Genomic DNA, 18,811 nt, shown 5'->3' with positions numbered 1-18,811 from the left:
TATTTAAAGAAATATGTTCGAATATCTTTATTTTTTAAGGACTCATTTGAAACTCTTGAAAAAGTATATAAAATACCTGATTTTAATATGAACGCAATTGAGAAATAGAAAATTGTCTATTTCCAATTAATCATCATATAACGTTTTATAGATTGTTATGACCATGTTAAATCTATTTCCTAAGTCTATTCGTCATATGCGTATGAGAGTAAATAGATATTAGTGCATGCATCCATACACATAACTATGTATGACTAACATGCAATGTCTTGTGATTTTATTATTGGTTAAGAGCAGAGATGGTGCATGTATCGAGTTTGTTACCGGAGTAAATGTAGTGTGCGAGAGTTATTGACTTTTCTTAGTCTTAGCATATTCATGTAATATGATAATCAATTGGAAACAAAGAGAACATATATAAGACAAGGAAAATACATGAATGATTGATCGTTCGAATATTACATGGGAGAACACGTGAATTGAATTAGAGAAATAAACTTAGGGAAAATTTTTCAAGAGGTTAAAACTCTTGCTAACTTTCCTTAAAATTTTTGGATTGTCTATTTCGTTCGAATTTCAAGTGAAAGTATAGTGTCTAACATTTTTGTTTTAAAAAAAACTCATTAGGATTTTTCTATAGAAATAAAATCCATAATTTTTTATATTTTTCTTACGAATCAGAGGGGGTGTAATTTGTTTTGCTGAATCCAAATTAGATAATTTGGGTCATGTGGCTAGCATGCTTACGGGACATATCTGTCTCTCAGTTTATGGTCTAGCTTACTTGTGAATCGAAAATTGTAAACCTAAATAAACAGATAGCCCCTTTTTTTTGTTTTTTTAAACACAAGTCATTCTTACACCGTTAAATCATTAGTTAGGTTGGAGTAGTTTGTGGCTTATTTGAAGCGGACCTGTCGCAGCACTGTTGCTGTTGCCGCATACAAATAGCGTGCAGTCCCAGTTCCAGCGCAGTCACGGCGGCCTAAGTTGAACCATCAATCAAATTCCAGATTTCCAGTACAAATAAAAGCTGTCTCCACTACACAACACACGACCACACAACCCCCGGCAACCGATGCCGGGCCGGTAGGCTAAAATAAACTGCCCGCTTCCGAACCACACGAAAGCGCCATCGACGACGATCTACTGGGCTACTCCCCTGCTGGTGTACGATCGATCGCGAGAGATATATACGAACTGTACCTATAGGTCGGTAAAATCAAGGACCACCACCAACAAAAACGCTTAATTCGGTTGCCCAACCAATGCACGCCGCAGCGCCGGCCGCGCGCGAGGATCCCTACCTAGTCGCCACCGCCGCGGCCGCTGCCGCTGCGACATCCAAATCGTCTGCTAGTACAGTACACGGAATGCATATATATGCGTACGTGCGATGAACTGAGTAGTTCGCCGCATGGATCATCCGGCCAAGTCGCGGAGCAGGTGGAAGCCGGCGCTTAGGCTCCGGTACCGCTCTTGCGCGTGCGAGGCGGCGTCGCCGTCCATGGCCACGCCGAACTGTCCGCCGACGACGTGGTGGCCGTGCCCCGGATGCATGGCGTCAGGCGCCATCTGCTCGCCCGGGTACAAGAACCCGGCGCCGCCGTGCGCGGACCCCGGCGCCCCGAACGCGATGTTCACGCCGCCACCGCCGTGGGAGCCGTGCTGCTGCAGCCCGAGCGTCAGCGACACGCCGCCGAACCCGCCGTGCTGCTGCTGGTGGTGGCTGTCGTCGTACGCGTCGAAGTCGAGGTGGTCCATGATGCCGAAGTTCTCCGCCTGGTGCAGCCGGGCCACGCCGCCCGCGCCGGCCGCGACGTCGACGTTGACGACGGAGGCCAGCGACCCGGCGTCGTGGCGAAGCTGCGCCCTCGTCGGCTTCTGTTCGCCGCCGTCGCCATCGCCGACGACCAGCTGCTGGCCGCCGCGCGCCTCGGAGGCGTGGCTGCAGGTAGGCTTAGGGTTTAGGCTCCCCTGTCCACCGCTGCCGTCGCCGCCGTCCTGGCCCTTCATCTCCTCGACGTACATCTCCTCCACCATTGGCTTCCACAGCCGAACCCTCGCATTGATGAACCAGTTGGACACCTGCCATGGATCGAATTGTCAGAAGAAACGCGCGCGGGCAACAACAACACATGTCGTTGTAACGGGAGGTCGATGGCTAAACAAGATTCGTTTCCAAAAAACATTTGCAAGCACAAGAGGACATGGTAGGACCTTGACATGGCAACCGATCGATGAATTGATGTATCATCTACGAGACGGCGATCGAATCAGTGGGCGCAATATTTAGTACTATTCCCAAAAATGAACAAACTAGCTACTCAAATTAAACTTGTATGATTATTTAGAAATTTTATGATATTTGAGGAGGTAACGACTACGTACCTCCTCATATCTAAGGTATTAATATTTGATCCAAGTAACAAATTTTATACTAGAAACTCCCGGTGAGGACCATATATAAAAACACTCTTAATTATTTCATGGTAGGGTATTAGTGGATGATTTGGTTCAGGCTATACTACTCCCTCAGTCCCTAAATATTTGACGCCGTTGACGTTTTTGAACATGTTTAACCGTTCATCTTATTCAAAAAATTTAAGTAATTATTAATTCTTTTTTAATCATTTAATTCATTGTTAAATATACTTTTATGTATACATATAATTTTATATATTTTATAAAAGTTTTGGAATAAGACGAACGGTCAAACATGATTAAAAAAATCAACGGCGTCAAATATTTAGAAACGGGGGAAATAGTATATATGCATCAATACACGAAGAACATGTTACCTGGCTACGTGAGAGGCCCGTCTGTCGAGCCAGGATGTGCTTATCCACGTCGCTTGGATACCTGAATGGGATTGAACATATGAACACCGATGCATATATGAATCTGATCGAATTGAATCAAAAAAATTCAACAACTCACGCAAATATAATGAGATCTAAATCGATTACTGGTCATCAGTAGTATAATATTCCGACAAACAATCCATCCATGCATCTATTATTAAAACAAGGTGAAAATGAATTCTCCAGGCCTACTAATTACTATCATGCTAATCAGATAAATTCACATAACCTTGATGAGTCTGTTTATTCATATTTTAGAACTTATTGACCGTGTGTTTATTAATTGGTAGAGGGCCAAGATGTGAATCGTGTCCATTATTAAAAAAATGTTAATCAGAAAATAATCATGCTAACCTGAGAAAAATAGACGTGCTTGAATCATTGATCGATATGGTTCAAGCTTATAATAACGTAGATATATTGTTTGGATGTATATATATTAGCACATTGCAACAACTAATGCACGTGATAAATAGTTGTTAATACAAAACCTGAGAGTTCATAGGAAATTCGATTGCACAAAATATACTACTTTCTCCGTTTCATAATATAATTCATTCTAACATTTTTCATATTTATATTGATGTCAATAACTTACATTGTGAAACGGAGGGAGTATAATCTAGCTAAATAATAAATTTGGAAAAACAAACTTAAAAAAAATCAAACATATTACCACTGACACAGACGCAACTTTAATCATAGCTAGCTACTTATAATGTTTTGGGAGTAAGTACGTACCTACGTTGTGCACAAACCACAGTCACGAGAGTACTTAACCGTTATTTTTGTCGAAAAAAAAAAGGAGAGCATTATATTAGACCATATGCATGGCAAAAGAATAGTGAGGCACACACATGACATTACGTGTACGCTTAATTAAGCAGGGGCGCAATATGGCAAAACGGCCACTTGAGCATTTGATGCCAAGACAAATGTGGTCCGGGAGAACAATGCTCGCTGCAGAATAAATTTATATATATATATATATATATATATATATATATATATATATATATATATATATATACCGCGAAAAAGCTAATTACGAACAACCGTCCATAGCAAATTGTGTGTCACGCGCGATAATATTACTGCACCGGCCCTACTAGGCTATTACACCTAGTCACTGACATTCTTACGTTCTGTACGTGATTGCACTAACCAAAAGTCACCTTAATTCTACTAACTAGTGACTGCCACGTGAACAGTTGAACTTAGATTGCTATACATTGTAGCACACTGTGTAGTGTTCTTTTCTCTTGAAAAAGAAGATTAAGTTTTTTACGTAAAGCGAGGTGGTATTAACGTATGATTGATTAAGTTTTAATTATTATAAACTTGAAAAATAGATTAATATGATATTTTAGAGCAACTTTTATATAAAAATTTTTCATATAAAACACAGCATTTAGCAGTTTGAAAAGCATGCCACGAAAATATTAATCTTCATCCAAGTTTTGTCGGAGAAAAGAACGGGATCTAATTAAGTATCAGTCAGCTGCATTACTTTAAGTGTAATCGATCAAGCAAGAAATGCATTGTGTGGAGATCGATCAAGCATGGATGGATATGCAAAGTAGCTAGATGATTGATGCATGCGTGTATATATGTATACGTAATACGTGTATGTACGTATAAACAACAATGTAAAGTGGAGTACTTACGGGTGCAGGAAGTGCTCGAAGAGCCAGGCACGGAGGATGGTGACGGCGCGGTCGGGAAGGCCGCGCTGGGGGCGCCACGGGTGGCTGTCCATGGCGGCGACGCCCTGCAGCGACTTGTGGTGCCTGATGCACTGGTCGATCACCCTGAGCCGCGGCGTCTGCCCCCGCGTCGTCCCGGCCGCGCTCACGTCCTTCTCCCCGAGCGCCTTCCTCGCCGCCTGCAGCTGCGCCACGATCCCATCCCTCAGGCTCCGGAAGTGCCTCGATATCGTCCTCGCCGCCACCGCCGTGTACGCCCCCGCCGCCCTCTCCCCGGCCACCGCCTCGAACCCCCCGGCCACCGCCCTCATCTGCTCGCAGTACCTCCTGTACCTCCTGTCCACCTGCACAAATACACACGTTCATCGATCAATTTAATTAGCTCAAATTAAGAAACCCTTTACTTGATTTTTCACTGTAGCCATCTATCTGCACGTCTAGCTAGGAGTACACGTACAGGGCACTGCACCAAGCGTACGTGTATGGACGTGGTAAAGATGGAGATAGCCAATGAAACAGTGAAACGGTAACAACTGCCAGTGCCCAGTACCGTATCAAGCTATGGCTACAAGGCCACAACTCTGCAAACGTCGCAGCACGCACAGTAGCAAAAACCGGCATGAGCTAGCTAGCCGAGGCATTGAATGTGCATGGCAAGGGGGAAAGTATGGGCAAAGGGGTAGAGGCCGGTGTCGCTGCTAGCAAGCAGAAGCCATGGCTGACCGGCCGGCTAGGTACGTAGGGGACCATATACCTAAGGCTAAAGAGAGGCAAGGGGGAATAGAGGTTTCCAAAAGCTAATGGTGAGGCCCAAGAATGGGGTCGCTTCCCTGCCCTAGTCTCAGGTGCACCCTTCGGGCAACCATGATTGATGGAACTCCTAGTACTTTCCTGTGCCATTTTTACTACTAGCTCCTTTCCAAAGCTGCAGATTCCATTTGTTAGATTAAGAGAGTGGATTATATTAGCTCCATCGATCGATCGATCGCTCATACCTCTTCGAGCATGATGTAGAGCTTGTCCTTGAGCCTCTGCAGCTCCAGGGCTTCCATGGCCTGGATCTGCGGCGACGGGGTCCACGAGGCCGACGACGACGACGACCCGTCGCCGCGGCCGTCTTCTTGCTGCGTCGCTGCCTTGGCGCCGTTGCCGCGCTTGGTGCTGTCCACGGGGAGGCTGCAGAATTCTTGGAGGAGCTGCTGCGTCGGGAGGAGGAACCTCGAGCTGCGCAGGTGCCACGCGCCGTGCACTTGCGGCGCCGACGACGACGCGTCGTGGTGCGTCATCCATGGCGCCGCGGGCGCCAGTTGGTGCTGCGGCCGCGCCGCGCCGCCGAGGTGCAGCACGCCGTCCGGGCGGCACAGCGACAGCGACAGCGGCGCCTGGCTCGGCTGTTGGTGCTGCTCGCTGAGGAAGCGCATGGTGGAGCCGCCGCCGCCGTCGTCCCCAGCGTCGGCCACCAGCGCGGCGACCTTGCCTGCCGCGCCGGGCATCATACTCATACCCAGACCGCGCACGCCGAGAAGCTCCATCCCGGCCTGCAACCCGAACAGCTCCGGCGCCGCTTCGTCCATCGCCGGCATCAGCGTCGTGACCGACGACGCCGATGCATCTGCCGCCGAGAAGTAATCCGCGAACCCCAGGTTCGGATCATGCGCCATATCGGTGTTTCAATTCCTCCGATCGCCAAAAGCCTAGCAAAAGCAAACACAAACACAAACAATCACTAATTACCAAGCTAAACACAATAAGTTATAAGCAGCAATGAAATTGAGAGCGCAGGAGAGCTCACTTTAATTTGTGTAAAATAGATGGAGACAGAAGCGAAAATTCAGCCAGTAATCGAGTAACTAGCGAGCTAGCTAGCTAGTAGCACCAGTGATCCATCGATGTAGCCAGATGTGTGATGAAGTGACAAGACGGTGGGAAATACAACACGCACACAATTAAGTCGTCGGAGAGTGAACACGACGATACTATTACTATGGTGATGCGTGTTGCAAGTCGTAGCAATCGGCCGGGCAGGAGAAGAGAGCAGGTAGGCCGAATCCTTCCTCAGCTAAGCCTCAGAAACACAGGAATCTTGCTTTGTCCTGGGAGGGCAGGGAAAAGAAGGAAAACAAGATGAAAAGCCATGGCGATTTGGACGCACGGGTCTTAAAGAAACCAACCAAACCAAAGATCTCGTCAGGAAAGCAAGCAAGCAGGAAACGGAAAAAAGGTGGGATATGGCGCAAAAAGCATACACATACATGGGATCAATGGGGAGGGAGGGAGGGAGAGAGCGCGAGCAGGTCGATCGATGGCGAGGTCTGAGCCGGGCGGGGTGGGGGGTGGGTGGTGGTTGCCGCGTCAAGCTTTCGCCTCGCGCCCTGTACATGCGCGCGCAGGAGCAGCTGCGCGCTACTTCTTACCAGCAACTTCTCCTTCTGCCGCTGCCGCTGCAACTGCTACATCCCATCCAAATATCTGCAGGAGACTAGTTCCAGTGCGTCTTCTCGAGCTGTAGTCTGTACATGCGGCGTCTGCAGGGCTTATTGCGTCTACTCACACTCTGTGCTACTCCTATCTTCTAAGGTGAGGGTTAAAACCCATTCCTTCCCGCACAAAAAAAGAAACAATCAATTAACAATTAATGTGATTAATTAAGTATTAGCTTAAAATAGGTTAATATGGTTTTATAAAATGTTTTCTTTTATGTTTTTTTTTAAAAAACACACACTAACAGTTTAAGAAATATGTATGCAGAAAATAGAAATCGGTGAATCTTTGACCATAAAGAGGTGGCAACGAGTTTCCTCCTATCAAAAATCAAAGAAGAGGCTAGCCTTTGGGCTTTAGCAGAGGCTAAGCGGTTGCGCGAGTTAATCCCACACTATGTATAGTGTATAACTACAGTTCCTCGATTTTTTCTTGTTGCCCCTAGGGGTTGTATTTTCTCCTGCTCTATTCAATGAAAAGGCACTCTAGTGCTATTTTTCGTTCAAAAAAAATTGTACGCAGAAAATGTGAGAGTAGAAGATAGGGCCTTGTTTGGATCCGGAGGGCTAATCCCTCCGAAATCTTGTTATTTAGGAATATTAAACGTAAATTACTGACAAAACACATTTCATAACCCCTAGGCTGATTTGCGAGATGAATCTAACGAGCCTAATTAATCTATGATTCACTACAGTGATGCTACAGTAATCATTCGCTAATCATGAATTAATATACCTCGTTAGATTCGTCTTGCGAATTAGCCCATAAGTTATGAAATGAGTTTTGTCAGTAATCTACGTTTAATATTTCTAAATAGTAAAATTTTGAAGGGCTAATTATTAGTCCTCCGGATCCAAACAAGGTCTAGGAAAGAGAAGAAAACATCACACCTTAAGTCTAACTAATCATTGCCTTCTCTCTATAGCTGTAGCTTTTCTTCGTGTCACTGCAGCGAGAGCAGCTAGAGCTAGCCTGTTTTACCTGATGGACTGACTAATGGAAGAAGCACCATGATCATTTCGCGTAGGTTTGTAGAGGTCAATATATGTAGCACAGTTGGGGGTGCAATAGTGACAAGTGTGCCTGTCATCGTCTGCTTATCAGTCACAGCTAGAAATTGAATTTTGAAAAACTAGAGTTATTGGAGGTATTTTCATCATAGTTTATTTCGCAACATCACATATATTTTATTTTCACGAATATGTAAAAATTTTGCACCTCATTGTATTAAAAAAATAGTGCTTGAATGCAATTTAATGTGCCGGTCACCATTGCCTGGATTGCATGGCTATGTCCTTTGAGTTTGTAATCACTCGTTTTTTCTTTCTTATGTGATTGAATTCCAGTGCAATTTTACTGTTCATCATGTACGTGAAGGTGGCTTATGGTACGTATATAGAGATGACAAAAAGCATGCACGCCACTTGACTAGAAAGTTAATTAAATAGTTGTGCAATTGTTCTTTATTTCTTTTACAAAAGGCTGTTGTTGCAAAATTTTAGCTACCTTTCATATGGCTTTGTTAGCACACAACGAGTTCCACTAGCTAGCATCTACTCCATTCCTCCAATGTACGCAGTTAGCCATAATATTACTCCATGTGTTTTTTGAAAAATATGATTCGATCAGCTAAGCTTCGGTTCGGACATCCCTTCTTTGCAGAAGTGTGGAGATTATGGATATCCCATATCTACACGGCGATGATATTTGGACTGGATATAGGATACCGAATATATATAGAATATCTTATTTGTATCTCGGGTTCGTTTCTTAACTTGTACATCAAGGAAACACCTTGAGACTTAGTCGGTTACGACTGTATTTTACCTGTATCTGCATATTCCGTTAGGATATAGATTATCTTTTGTAACACGGACTCCTTCCCATATATAAGGGGGGTCCGGGTGCCTCTAGGGGCAGAGATGTTGATTTTCTCCAAATCATACAATCAATAATACACTCGGCGGATTCATCCCCGGACAGGAGTAGGGTATTACTTCTTGAATAAGAAGGCCTGAACCTGTATAAATCCTTTGTTTCCAAACCCATACACTTTTCCAGCTTGATAGCCACCCACTTTTATTATTGCCGAAATCTAGTTTCGACAGTTGGCGCGCCAGGTAGGGGGAGCGTCAAGCTTTTCGCCGATCAGTGCAATGGGTTCCGTCTCCGGCATCGACGACCTCGTCTTCCCACCCGGGCAGACGTTTCGGTTCGGCAGCCTCGACTTCGTCACCAACAACTTCGGCAAGATCTCTCTCCTTGACTCGGTGTCGGCCCAGTCGGGAGAGAACCGGCTTTCAGTCCCGTTTGGACTCCCAAACGCGGCTGAAAGTTACTTCAAGACCATCTCAATCGAGTTGGCTTCAAACCACTCGGGCGAGATCGCATCTTCTCCAACGACACCAGATCAAGATGATGGGGCTTACCCACCGATCCTAATGAAGCTCCCCGACGATTCGGCGGCCGCCTCCATCACGACAGCGTCTTCATCCCGTAGGCCTAGGCGGAAGTCGGCTTCAACACCGATTTCGCCTAGCTTCAGGGAAGTCGGCGTCATCCTCCAACCACTCGGCACGGTTTCGACGGATCAGTTGGACGGCTACTACAGCTCTCCCACCGTCGACTCGCGCCCCACCGACATCGTGGAGTACGACGAGTTTAGCTCTCGCTACAACGAACCGGATCTCGACGACTTCGACGAAAGCCTAGATGACAACTACACCCCTCTCTACTTCGGCGTCTTCATGGCCGATAACGAGACGGAGGAGCAACGCCAAGCCCGGGAGACCGAAGCACGTCGCGAGGCTGAGCGTCTCCGACTGGAGGAGGAGCGTCAAGCACAAGAACAAGAACGGTTACGGCGTGAGCAGCAGGAGCGTGAGCGGACCGCGAAGGAGGCTGAAGATCGACGACAGCGAGCTTTGGAAGCAGGGCGCCGAGCGCGTGATCTCATCGGCCAACAAGATGTTGAAGGGACACCGGTTTTCCGCACCCCTCAGCAGAATGCGGTTGCCGCGATCACCCTCCTCGACACCCTCCTCAAGGAAAACGAGCTCAATCAATCTGATCACGTCGTCAACATCTTGAACCAGACGAAGACCATGATTGCGGCTTCGGTCCCAGTTAACTCCGAAAGCGTCCACACGCCGACTGGCAGCCGAGTTCCCCACTTCCGATCTCATGACTACCGTCATCCAAGCCTCAGCATCACCGGCGCAGGATCCAATCGCAGGAGCAGGGGTCACGACGGGCGGTTCACTCACCTCCCGACCATCATGGGGAGCGCCGAGTGGAACGGCCTCGCTCACCACCTCGTCGCCGCCCCGTCGATCTTCGCGACACGATCATACAGCGCCGAGCAGCTCGAGGCCATCATCATTCGCCGGACCGCCATGACGATGACCTTGACGGAGTAGCAGCCTTCACCGACGATCTGCGTCGAGTGGATTGGCCAGCCGGCTTCAAGCCGACTGGAATAGAGAAGTACGACGGTACCACTAACCCAGAATCGTGGCTTACCGTCTACGGTCTCGCAATCCGCGCAGCAGGAGGAGACAGCAAGGCCATGGCGAACTATCTACCAGTGGCTTTAGCGGATTCCGCCCGATCTTGGCTCCATGGATTGCCCCGTGGTACAATCGGATCTTGGGCCGAATTACGCGACCACTTCATCGCCAACTTCCAAGGCACCTTCGAGCGTCCCGGCACACAATACGACCTCTACAACGTTATTCAGAAGTCCGGAGAATCCCTTAGAGATTACATCCGGCGATTTTCTGAACAACGTAATAAGATCTCCGACATCACCGACGACGTTATCATCGCCGCTTTCACCAAAGGGATTCGCCACGAAGAATTGGTCGGCAAGTTCGGGCGTAAACCTCCCAGGACAGTCAAGCTTATGTTTGAAAAAGCCAACGAGTACGCCAAAGCTGAAGACGCCGTCACCGCATCAAAGCAGTCGGGTCCTAGTTGGAAGCCAAATAAGGGTACGCCAGCTACGGGAGGAGGTGGAAGTAACAATCATAAGGACCGCAAGCGTAAGCCTGCGGAACTTGTTGCAACCGCCAGTCACTCTTCTCGACAGCGTTCGCGCGTCAACACGTTCGACAAGATCATGAACTCCCAATGCCCGCACCATCCTAACTCCAACCACGTGGCCAAAGATTGTTTCGTCTACAAGCAATTCGCGGATCAATACACCAAGACTACACGGAAGAACTCCGACGAAGAACAAAGCACGTCGAGGAAGAAGGACGACGGCGACGCCCCGGCAGGATTTCAAGACCACCGCAAGGAGCTCAACCATATCTTCGGCGGCCCCTTGGCTTATGAGTCTAAACGGAAGCAAAAGTTGACTGAACGGGAGATCAATGCTGTTCAACCCGACACGCCCCAGTATCTTCGATGGTCAGAAATCGCAATCAAGTTTGACCGCTCGGATCATCCTGACCGAGTGGTCCACCCGGGGCGGTACCCCCTGGTACTAGACCCAGTGGTCCGTAATGTCAAGCTTCGCAGAACCCTCATCGACGGTGGCAGTGCGCTCAATATCCTCTTCGCCAAGACCTTGGATGACATGCAGATCCCTCGCTCCGAGCTAAAACCAAGCAATGCGCCTTTTCACGGAGTAATTCTAGGATTATCCGCAACTCCACTCGGCCAGATCACCCTCCCGGTCACCTTTGGCACTCGGGAAAACTTCCGCACAGAGAATATCAGCTTTGAAGTCGCCGATTTTGAGACAGCATATCATGCCATACTCGGACGCCCGGCGTTAGCCAAGTTCATGGCCGTCCCGCACTACACTTACATGATGATGAAGATGCCCGGTCCCCGAGGAGTCCTATCCCTACGGAGCGACATCAAGCAAGCCGTCACATGCGACAAGGAGAGTTGCGACATGGCCCAAACCCGCGAGATGACGTCTGTCCGAGAGGATATCCGACTGGCTGCAGCCACGGCGAGCGAAGGAGAAGTGCCCGCCACCAAGACTTCAAAAAGTGGAGAAAGCGAAGCCAAGACTAAGAAGATTCCCCTAGATCCTTCTGATTCTACTAAAACTGCTGTAATAGGCGCCGAGTTAGATTGTAAATAGGAAAGCGCGCTCATCACCTTTCTTCAGAACAATAAAGATATCTTTGCATGGAAACCATCTGATATGCCCGGTATTCCTAGAGAGGTGATTGAGCACTCCTTACATGTCAAAGAAGATGCCAAGCCTATCAAACAACGACTCCGCCGATTCGCACAAGACAGGAAAGACGCGATCAAGGAGGAATTAACCAAGCTGTTAGCAGCAGGCTTCATCAAAGAAGTCCTTCATCCCGACTGGCTGGCAAACCCGGTTCTAGTTCGGAAGAAAACAGGGCAATGGCGCATGTGTGTTGATTATACTGACCTCAACAAATCCTGCCCTAAAGATCCTTTTGGGTTGCCTCGCATTGACCAGGTAGTCGACTCGACCGCCGGCTGTGAGCTTCTCAGTTTTTTGGATTGCTACTCGGGGTATCATCAGATCCGACTAAAGGAATCCGACTGCTTGAAGACTTCATTTATCACGCCCTTTGGAGCATACTGCTATGTCACCATGCCGTTTGGACTAAAAAACGCAGGAGCAACTTATCAACGTATGATTCAGAGATGCTTCTCAACACAGATCGGTCGCAACGTTGAGGCCTATGTGGATGATGTAGTCGTTAAGACCAAGCAAAAGGATGATTTGATTTTGGATCTAGAAGAAACCTTCGCGAGCATCCGCGCTTTCAGGATGAAATTAAACCCTGAAAAGTGCACCTTCGGAGTACCGTCAGGGAAGCTGCTTGGTTTTATGGTGTCTCATAGGGGCATCCAAGCCAACCCGGAGAAAGTTATTGCTATCCTCAACATGAAACCGCCAAGTACCCAGAAAGATGTTCAGAAGCTGACTGGATGCATGGCGGCGCTCAGCCGATTTATTTCAAGGCTCGGCGAGCGGGGGATGCCCTTCTTTAAGCTACTAAAGAAAACAGACGACTTCCAGTGGGGACCCGAAGCACAGAAGGCCTTCGAAGATTTCAAGAAGCTCCTCACCGAGCCACCAGTCTTAGCCTCACCACACCCGCAGGAGCCGTTGTTGCTGTATGTATCAGCCACCTCCCAGGTTGTGAGCACAGTCTTGGTCGTCGAGCGCGAGGAAGAAGGCCATCTCCAGAAAGTCCAGCGACCGATTTACTTTGTCAGCGAGGTCCTAGCCGACTCCAAAACGAGGTACCCTCAGGTTCAGAAGCTGTTATATGGTATTCTAATTACTACCAGGACGCTATCTCACTACTTTCAAGGTCACTCGGTAACGGTGGTCACATCATTTCCACTCGGTGATATACTGCACAACCGTGAAGCAAACGGACGGATTGCTAAGTGGGCTTTGGAGTTGATGTCTTTGGACATATCATTCAAGCCCCGAATTTCGATCAAGTCCCAAGCGTTAGCTGATTTTGTCGCCGAATGGACCGAGTGCCAGGAGGATACCCCCGCGGAGAAGATGGAGCACTGGACCATGCATTTTGACGGGTCAAAACGACTTTCGGGCACTGGAGCAGGAGTAGTTCTAATTTCCCCAACTGGAGAAAGATTAAGCTATGTGCTTTGGATACATTTTTCGACGTCCCACAACGTCGCCGAGTATGAGGCGCTCCTTCATGGACTACGGATTGCAATCTCCCTAGGGATAAAGCGTCTAATAGTTCGAGGCGATTCACAGCTGGTCGTCAACCAGGTTATGAAAGAGTGGTCCTGCCTTGACGACAACATGATGGCATATCGACAAGAAGTACGCAAATTGGAAGATAAGTTCGATGGACTCGAGCTCAGTCACGTTCTTCGACACAACAATGAAGCTGCCGATAGACTCGCCAACTTTGGATCCAAGCGTGAGGCGGCACCCTCCGATGTTTTCGTCGAACACCTTTATACGCCGACAGTACCTCACAAAGATGCTACTCAAGTTGCGGGCACTCATGACGTAGCTATGGTTGAAGCCGACTGGCGAGAGCCCCTCATACGATTTTTGACTTCTCAAGAACTCCCCCAAGACAAAGATGAGGCCGAGCGGATTTCAAGGCGGAGCAAACTTTATGTTATGCATGAAGCTGAGTTGTACAAGAAAAGCCCTTCAGGGATTCTGCAACGCTGCGTATCTTTAGAGGAAGGGAGACAATTGCTGAAAGACATACATTCTGGGATATGCGGAAACCATGCTGCTGCACGCACCATTGTCGGCAAGGCTTACCGGCAGGGTTTCTTTTGGCCTACTGCAGTATCCGATGCCGACAAAATTATACGCACGTGCGAAGGTTGCCAGTTTTTCGCCAGACAAATTCATCTACCAGCTCAAGAGTTGCAGACCATCCCACTGTCTTGGCCGTTTGCGGTTTGGGGGCTTGACATGGTTGGCCCGTTTAAAAAGGCAGTCGGCGGTTACACGCATCTCTTTGTGGCCATTGACAAATTCTCCAAGTGGATTGAAGCTAAACCGGTTATCACAATCACAGCAGATAACGCTCGAGACTTCTTCATCAACATTGTGCATAGATTTGGAGTGCCCAATCGGATCATCACTGATAATGGCAGACAATTCACTGGCAGAGTTTTTAAAGACTTTTGTGAAGACTTTGGAATTAAGATTTGCTATGCCTCAGTAGCGCATCCCATGAGCAATGGACAGGTGGAGCGAGCCAATGGCATGATACTTCAAGGGATTAAGGCGCGTGTTTTTGACCGGCTAAAACCCTATGCCGGCAAATGGGTGAAACAGCTGCCATCAGTACTTTGGTCTTTGCGAACTACACCCAGTCGGGCCACAGGCCAGTCACCTTTTTTCCTTGTCTATGGGGCAGAAGCAATGTTGCCGAGTGAAGTTGAATTTGAGTCTTTGCGCTTTCGAAATTTCCGTGAAGAACGCTACGAAGAGGACCGAGTGGATGACTTGCACCGATTGGAAGAAGTCCGCGAAGCGGCTTTGATTCAGTCGGCTCGATACTTACAAGGGTTGCGGCGTTATCATAACCGCAATGTTCGATCCCGTGCCTTCCTAGTCGGCGACCTGGTTTTGAGGAAAATTCAAACTACACGAGATCGGCACAAGTTATCTCCTCTATGGGAAGGGCCATTTATCATCTCTGAAGTCACCCGACCAGGTTCCTATCGACTCAAGCGCGAAGACGGTACTCTCGTCGATAACTCTTGGAACATTGAACATCTTCGTCGTTTCTATGCTTAGGCTTATCATTGTACTTCCCTATCTTGACTGTCAACATTAAGTTTTCTTCTTGAAGTTGTCAGTCGGGGGCTATCATTATAATAATGGAGTTTGATTACTTATCAATTCAATTTGCTTACTTGGTCTATCATTGCCTTGTTTGTTTTTTCTACTTAGTCTGCGAGGACTGAAAGTTTTTAATAGCTTCTTTGGGTTTTAGGCTCAACAAAGCTTGATAAAAGCTTTTAAGAAATCAAAGACTTGGCTAGAATTATCAAACACAGCATAAATACACCAGTATTGTACAAGTTGAGCCTCCATTTGTTACATTCATACTCAGTCAGAATCAGTTCTTTCATCATCAGAGTTATTGTTGCTCGGCTGAAGGTCGTTGTTGCGGAATTGCTCTACAACGTCACTTGCAATCTTGTCAGCCGCATTTTGAGCATTGGTGATGAGATCAAGAGCAGCTTCTTCGCTTGTCCCGTCTGCAAAGCCATCAATGGCGTCAATTTCAATTCTCGGGTACAATGATTTGGTCATCGCCAATGCCATGCTAGCTCCCATACTTCCAGCTTTCTTGATGTTCTTGAAATATACATCCGGAGCAACTCTCAGCTTGTCGAAAATTTCGGTTGCGTCGAGTGCACTCGGACCACTGTTATTGAGGAACATAGCTTGGACGAGTGGTGTAGCGACATTGGCGACTTCATCTCTTGCTCCTTCAAGCCTCTTGATCTTACCAACCAGGACATCAAATTGAGCTTGAGATTTGATTTTGCAGTCTGCAAAACACATTTATGATAAGAATCTGCTGTATTTAAAAGAGAGAAGTCCAGATTGTTAGCTGGTAGTACCTTCAACCTCCTTCAAGGCTGAGTCCCTTTGCGCAGCCAGTTCTACTTTGTCTTTTTTCAAGGCTTCAATTTGTTTCTCCATTTGAGCCATCCTGGTGGCTTGCGCTGTTTGAAATCCAAATGTTTGAGGATACAGTTATGACAGTACAAATTAATGGGACAGATCTAGAAGATTACCTTTTGATGAACCACTCAGCTCGAAGTTTGAATCCTGGAGCTGGGCAATTCGGTCCCTTAATTCCTTCTCTGTCTTTTTGGCGTGCTCCTTGGCCTCGTGTAGCTGGTCCCTAACTGCTTCCAGAGTTCCCAAATGAGGAACCAGCTTTTCTAAAGTTGCAGTCTTGGCCTCATTGCGAAGATGGATTCTCTGCATGATGGTTCATGGTTTAGTTCTGCTAAAAAGAAAACAAAGTCATCAAAGGCAGTCGCCTGAAAGATTTACATTCACAATACGAGTGGCTTCCCCAAGCGCCTTCTTCAGCTGGCACACTTCCTCATCTTCTTTTTGACGGTTTATGACGATGCCGGCAACCTGTGAGTTCTCGTCCCACCATTTGAGCAAGATAGGAGGACGAGAATCATCAGCCGCCTTTATGCGGGGAATTTCTTCTTCGCCATCGCCCGGTGGTCCTGATGTATTTCCAAGACATTAGGCAAACAAACTGGAGTTATTTAAATCGGTATCACTTGAGAAGATGAGTTACCTGAGGATGTTCCTAGCTGAGCGTGAGGTGACCCTTGTTCTTTATTTGGAGACCCAATCATTGAGTCTTTACTAGTCTCTGGTCCTTGGGAAGTTGTCGTCTGCGCTCCAACTTCAGGGATTTCTTGATCGGGACCTGCATCCGACTGGTTTCCAGTCGGGGGCTCTTGGGTTGTTGCAGTTTCAGCTGCTGTCGACTGGTTTCCAGTCGGCGGCTGGTCACTCGGATCGGCCTTATCACCCGAAGCATGGGCACCAGTCGGCTGGCTTTCGGCAGTTGGCTCAGGATCCTTGGATAAATTTGGCTCTGTCACGGCTTGATCAGGATCTTTTCCAGTTGGATCTATGTCGGATGGTTTCCTGCAAAGTGTTCTTTCAATATTTAGTATAATTTCTATGAGAGAAGCATGTCAAAGGGAAATGGTACCGAGAGGTTTATACCTGGAAGATGTTCTAATCTTTGGCATTTGACGGCCAGCCAGTTTTTTCCTGGGCATGGTACGCTTCGAGAGTTTATTAGGCGAGCCCTTGTCCCCAGATTTGTTGTCGTCGTCGCCTTCATCGTTGTCAAGCACCAGTTTTCTCTTGCGAGAACCTGTCTGTCCAGTTGGATTGGAGGTTTGAGGTTGCGAATCTGGTCTGATTATTGGCCCTCCACCTCCCTGAACGGTGTGCTGGCGAGGAGACCGGCGCTGAGTGATTGGGGGATCAGATTTTATCAATACATATTCCTGAATAAGATGCCTCCATGGTTAGTTAACTCAACATGAAGACAAGATACTATTTTGGTCATAGGTTGAAGATTTCAGATACATACCTGCGGAGGTGGATTGAATGCATTATATGGCACAACTGGCAGCTGATGTGAGTAGCTGACGACAATAGCATTTGAGAAGATTTTATACATTCTCTCCTTCATGATTTTAAAATCCAGAGAGTCTGGTTCTTCGCGATTAGGATCATGCTTGCCGTCAAACTCAAAAGCTGTACGGGATCTTTCTTTAACTGGCGCCAGTCGGCATTTGATGAAGTGCCGAGTGATCTGCTCTCCTTGTAAGCCTTGTTCTTTGAGTTTTAGCATGCGGTCCATCAACTCTAAGGCTTGGGCTGCTTCGTCCCCAATCGGAAGAGAGTTCCAAGTATCTTGGTACACTGGAGGAAGACAAGAGTACTCGGGAAGAGCAGGCTCAGGATTCTGAACATAAAACCAGTTCGCATGCCACCCTTTGTTTGAAGTCTTGAAGGGCATTGAGAAGTACTTCTGGCTCAAAGTTCCCCTCAGCTGAAATCCGGCTCCTCCGACTACACATGGCTTGCTCTTGTTTGGTTGGGGTTTGAGAAAGAAGATTCGGCGAAACAGAGCGAAGTGGGGTTTAATTCCCAAGAAGGCTTCACAAACATGGATGAAATTGGCGATGTGGACTATGGAATTTGGGTTTAGGTGATGCAAGCTGATTCCATAGAAGCTTAATATCCCGTGGAAAAATTTCGAGGTCGGAAGAGCGAAGCCGCCATAAAAGAAATGAGAGAAGACCACAACCTCGTGTGTATCGGGGGACGGAAAAGCCTCACCGCACGCTGGCCGCCACCCGATGATCTCCTTGGCAGGGAGAACGCCGTGCGCCACTATCTCCTTCAGGTTCTCCTCCGTCACGTCGGATGGCGCCCATTGGCCCTCAAAGCTTTCTTTCTCTTCCGCCATTGATTTTACCCGAATGCGCTGATTTGATTCGGGGGATGGCTAGGGAGAGGTGAGGGATTGAGGCGGTGAATTACGGGAAGGATTTTGATGAACTTTTCGAAGGTGGATTTGAGTGGATTGGTGAACCCTAGTTTGCCTGCGCAGCTCCGTACTGTAGCAGGGAGTGGGGAAAATGGCGAGAGTTCCGGCGGGGAAGACGAAGTGGCGCTTGGATCACGGGATTTTTTGTTAAGGGTATCGGAGGTGCGAATGGGCT

General features: G+C 47.6%; 1 protein-coding gene across 2 annotated transcripts; it reads right to left on the bottom strand.

Annotated features, from left to right (window-relative positions):
- Positions 1-986: 986 nt before the first annotated feature.
- Positions 987-7,120, bottom strand: LOC4331452 (homeobox protein BEL1 homolog). 2 transcript variants are annotated; one of them, XM_015772706.3, is made up of 6 exons: positions 6,823-7,120; positions 6,363-6,663; positions 5,566-6,264; positions 4,532-4,914; positions 2,802-2,862; positions 987-2,088 (listed from the first exon to the last, which is right to left on the bottom strand). In XM_015772706.3, exons 3-6 carry the CDS (start codon positions 6,229-6,231, stop codon positions 1,423-1,425), a joined length of 1,776 nt encoding a protein of 591 aa, XP_015628192.1. In that variant the 5' UTR covers positions 6,232-6,264; positions 6,363-6,663; positions 6,823-7,120; the 3' UTR covers positions 987-1,422. The 2 variants fall into 2 exon arrangements, with proteins under 2 accessions (XP_015628192.1, XP_066165013.1); XM_066308916.1 differs by lacking the exon at positions 6,823-7,120 and having other exon boundaries at positions 6,363-6,697.
- Positions 7,121-18,811: the final 11,691 nt, after the last annotated feature.

This window comes from Oryza sativa, chromosome 3, assembly GCF_034140825.1.
Source record: "Oryza sativa Japonica Group chromosome 3, ASM3414082v1".
Lineage (NCBI taxonomy): Eukaryota > Viridiplantae > Streptophyta > Magnoliopsida > Poales > Poaceae > Oryza > Oryza sativa.
Note: the sequence above shows the minus strand (reverse complement) of the source record. Positions and strands in the feature narration are given on the sequence as shown.

Coding starts and splice junctions, on each gene's coding strand:
- LOC4331452 (XM_015772706.3), bottom strand. CDS start 6,231: ATGGCGCATGATCCGAACCTGGGGTTCGCGGATTACTTCTCGGCGGCA. Junction 4,915..5,565: donor TCTACATCATGCTCGAAGAG/GTATGAGCGATC, acceptor GTATTTGTGCAG/GTGGACAGGAGGTACAGGAG. Junction 2,863..4,531: donor TTCGAGCACTTCCTGCACCC/GTAAGTACTCCA, acceptor AATCCCATTCAG/GTATCCAAGCGACGTGGATA.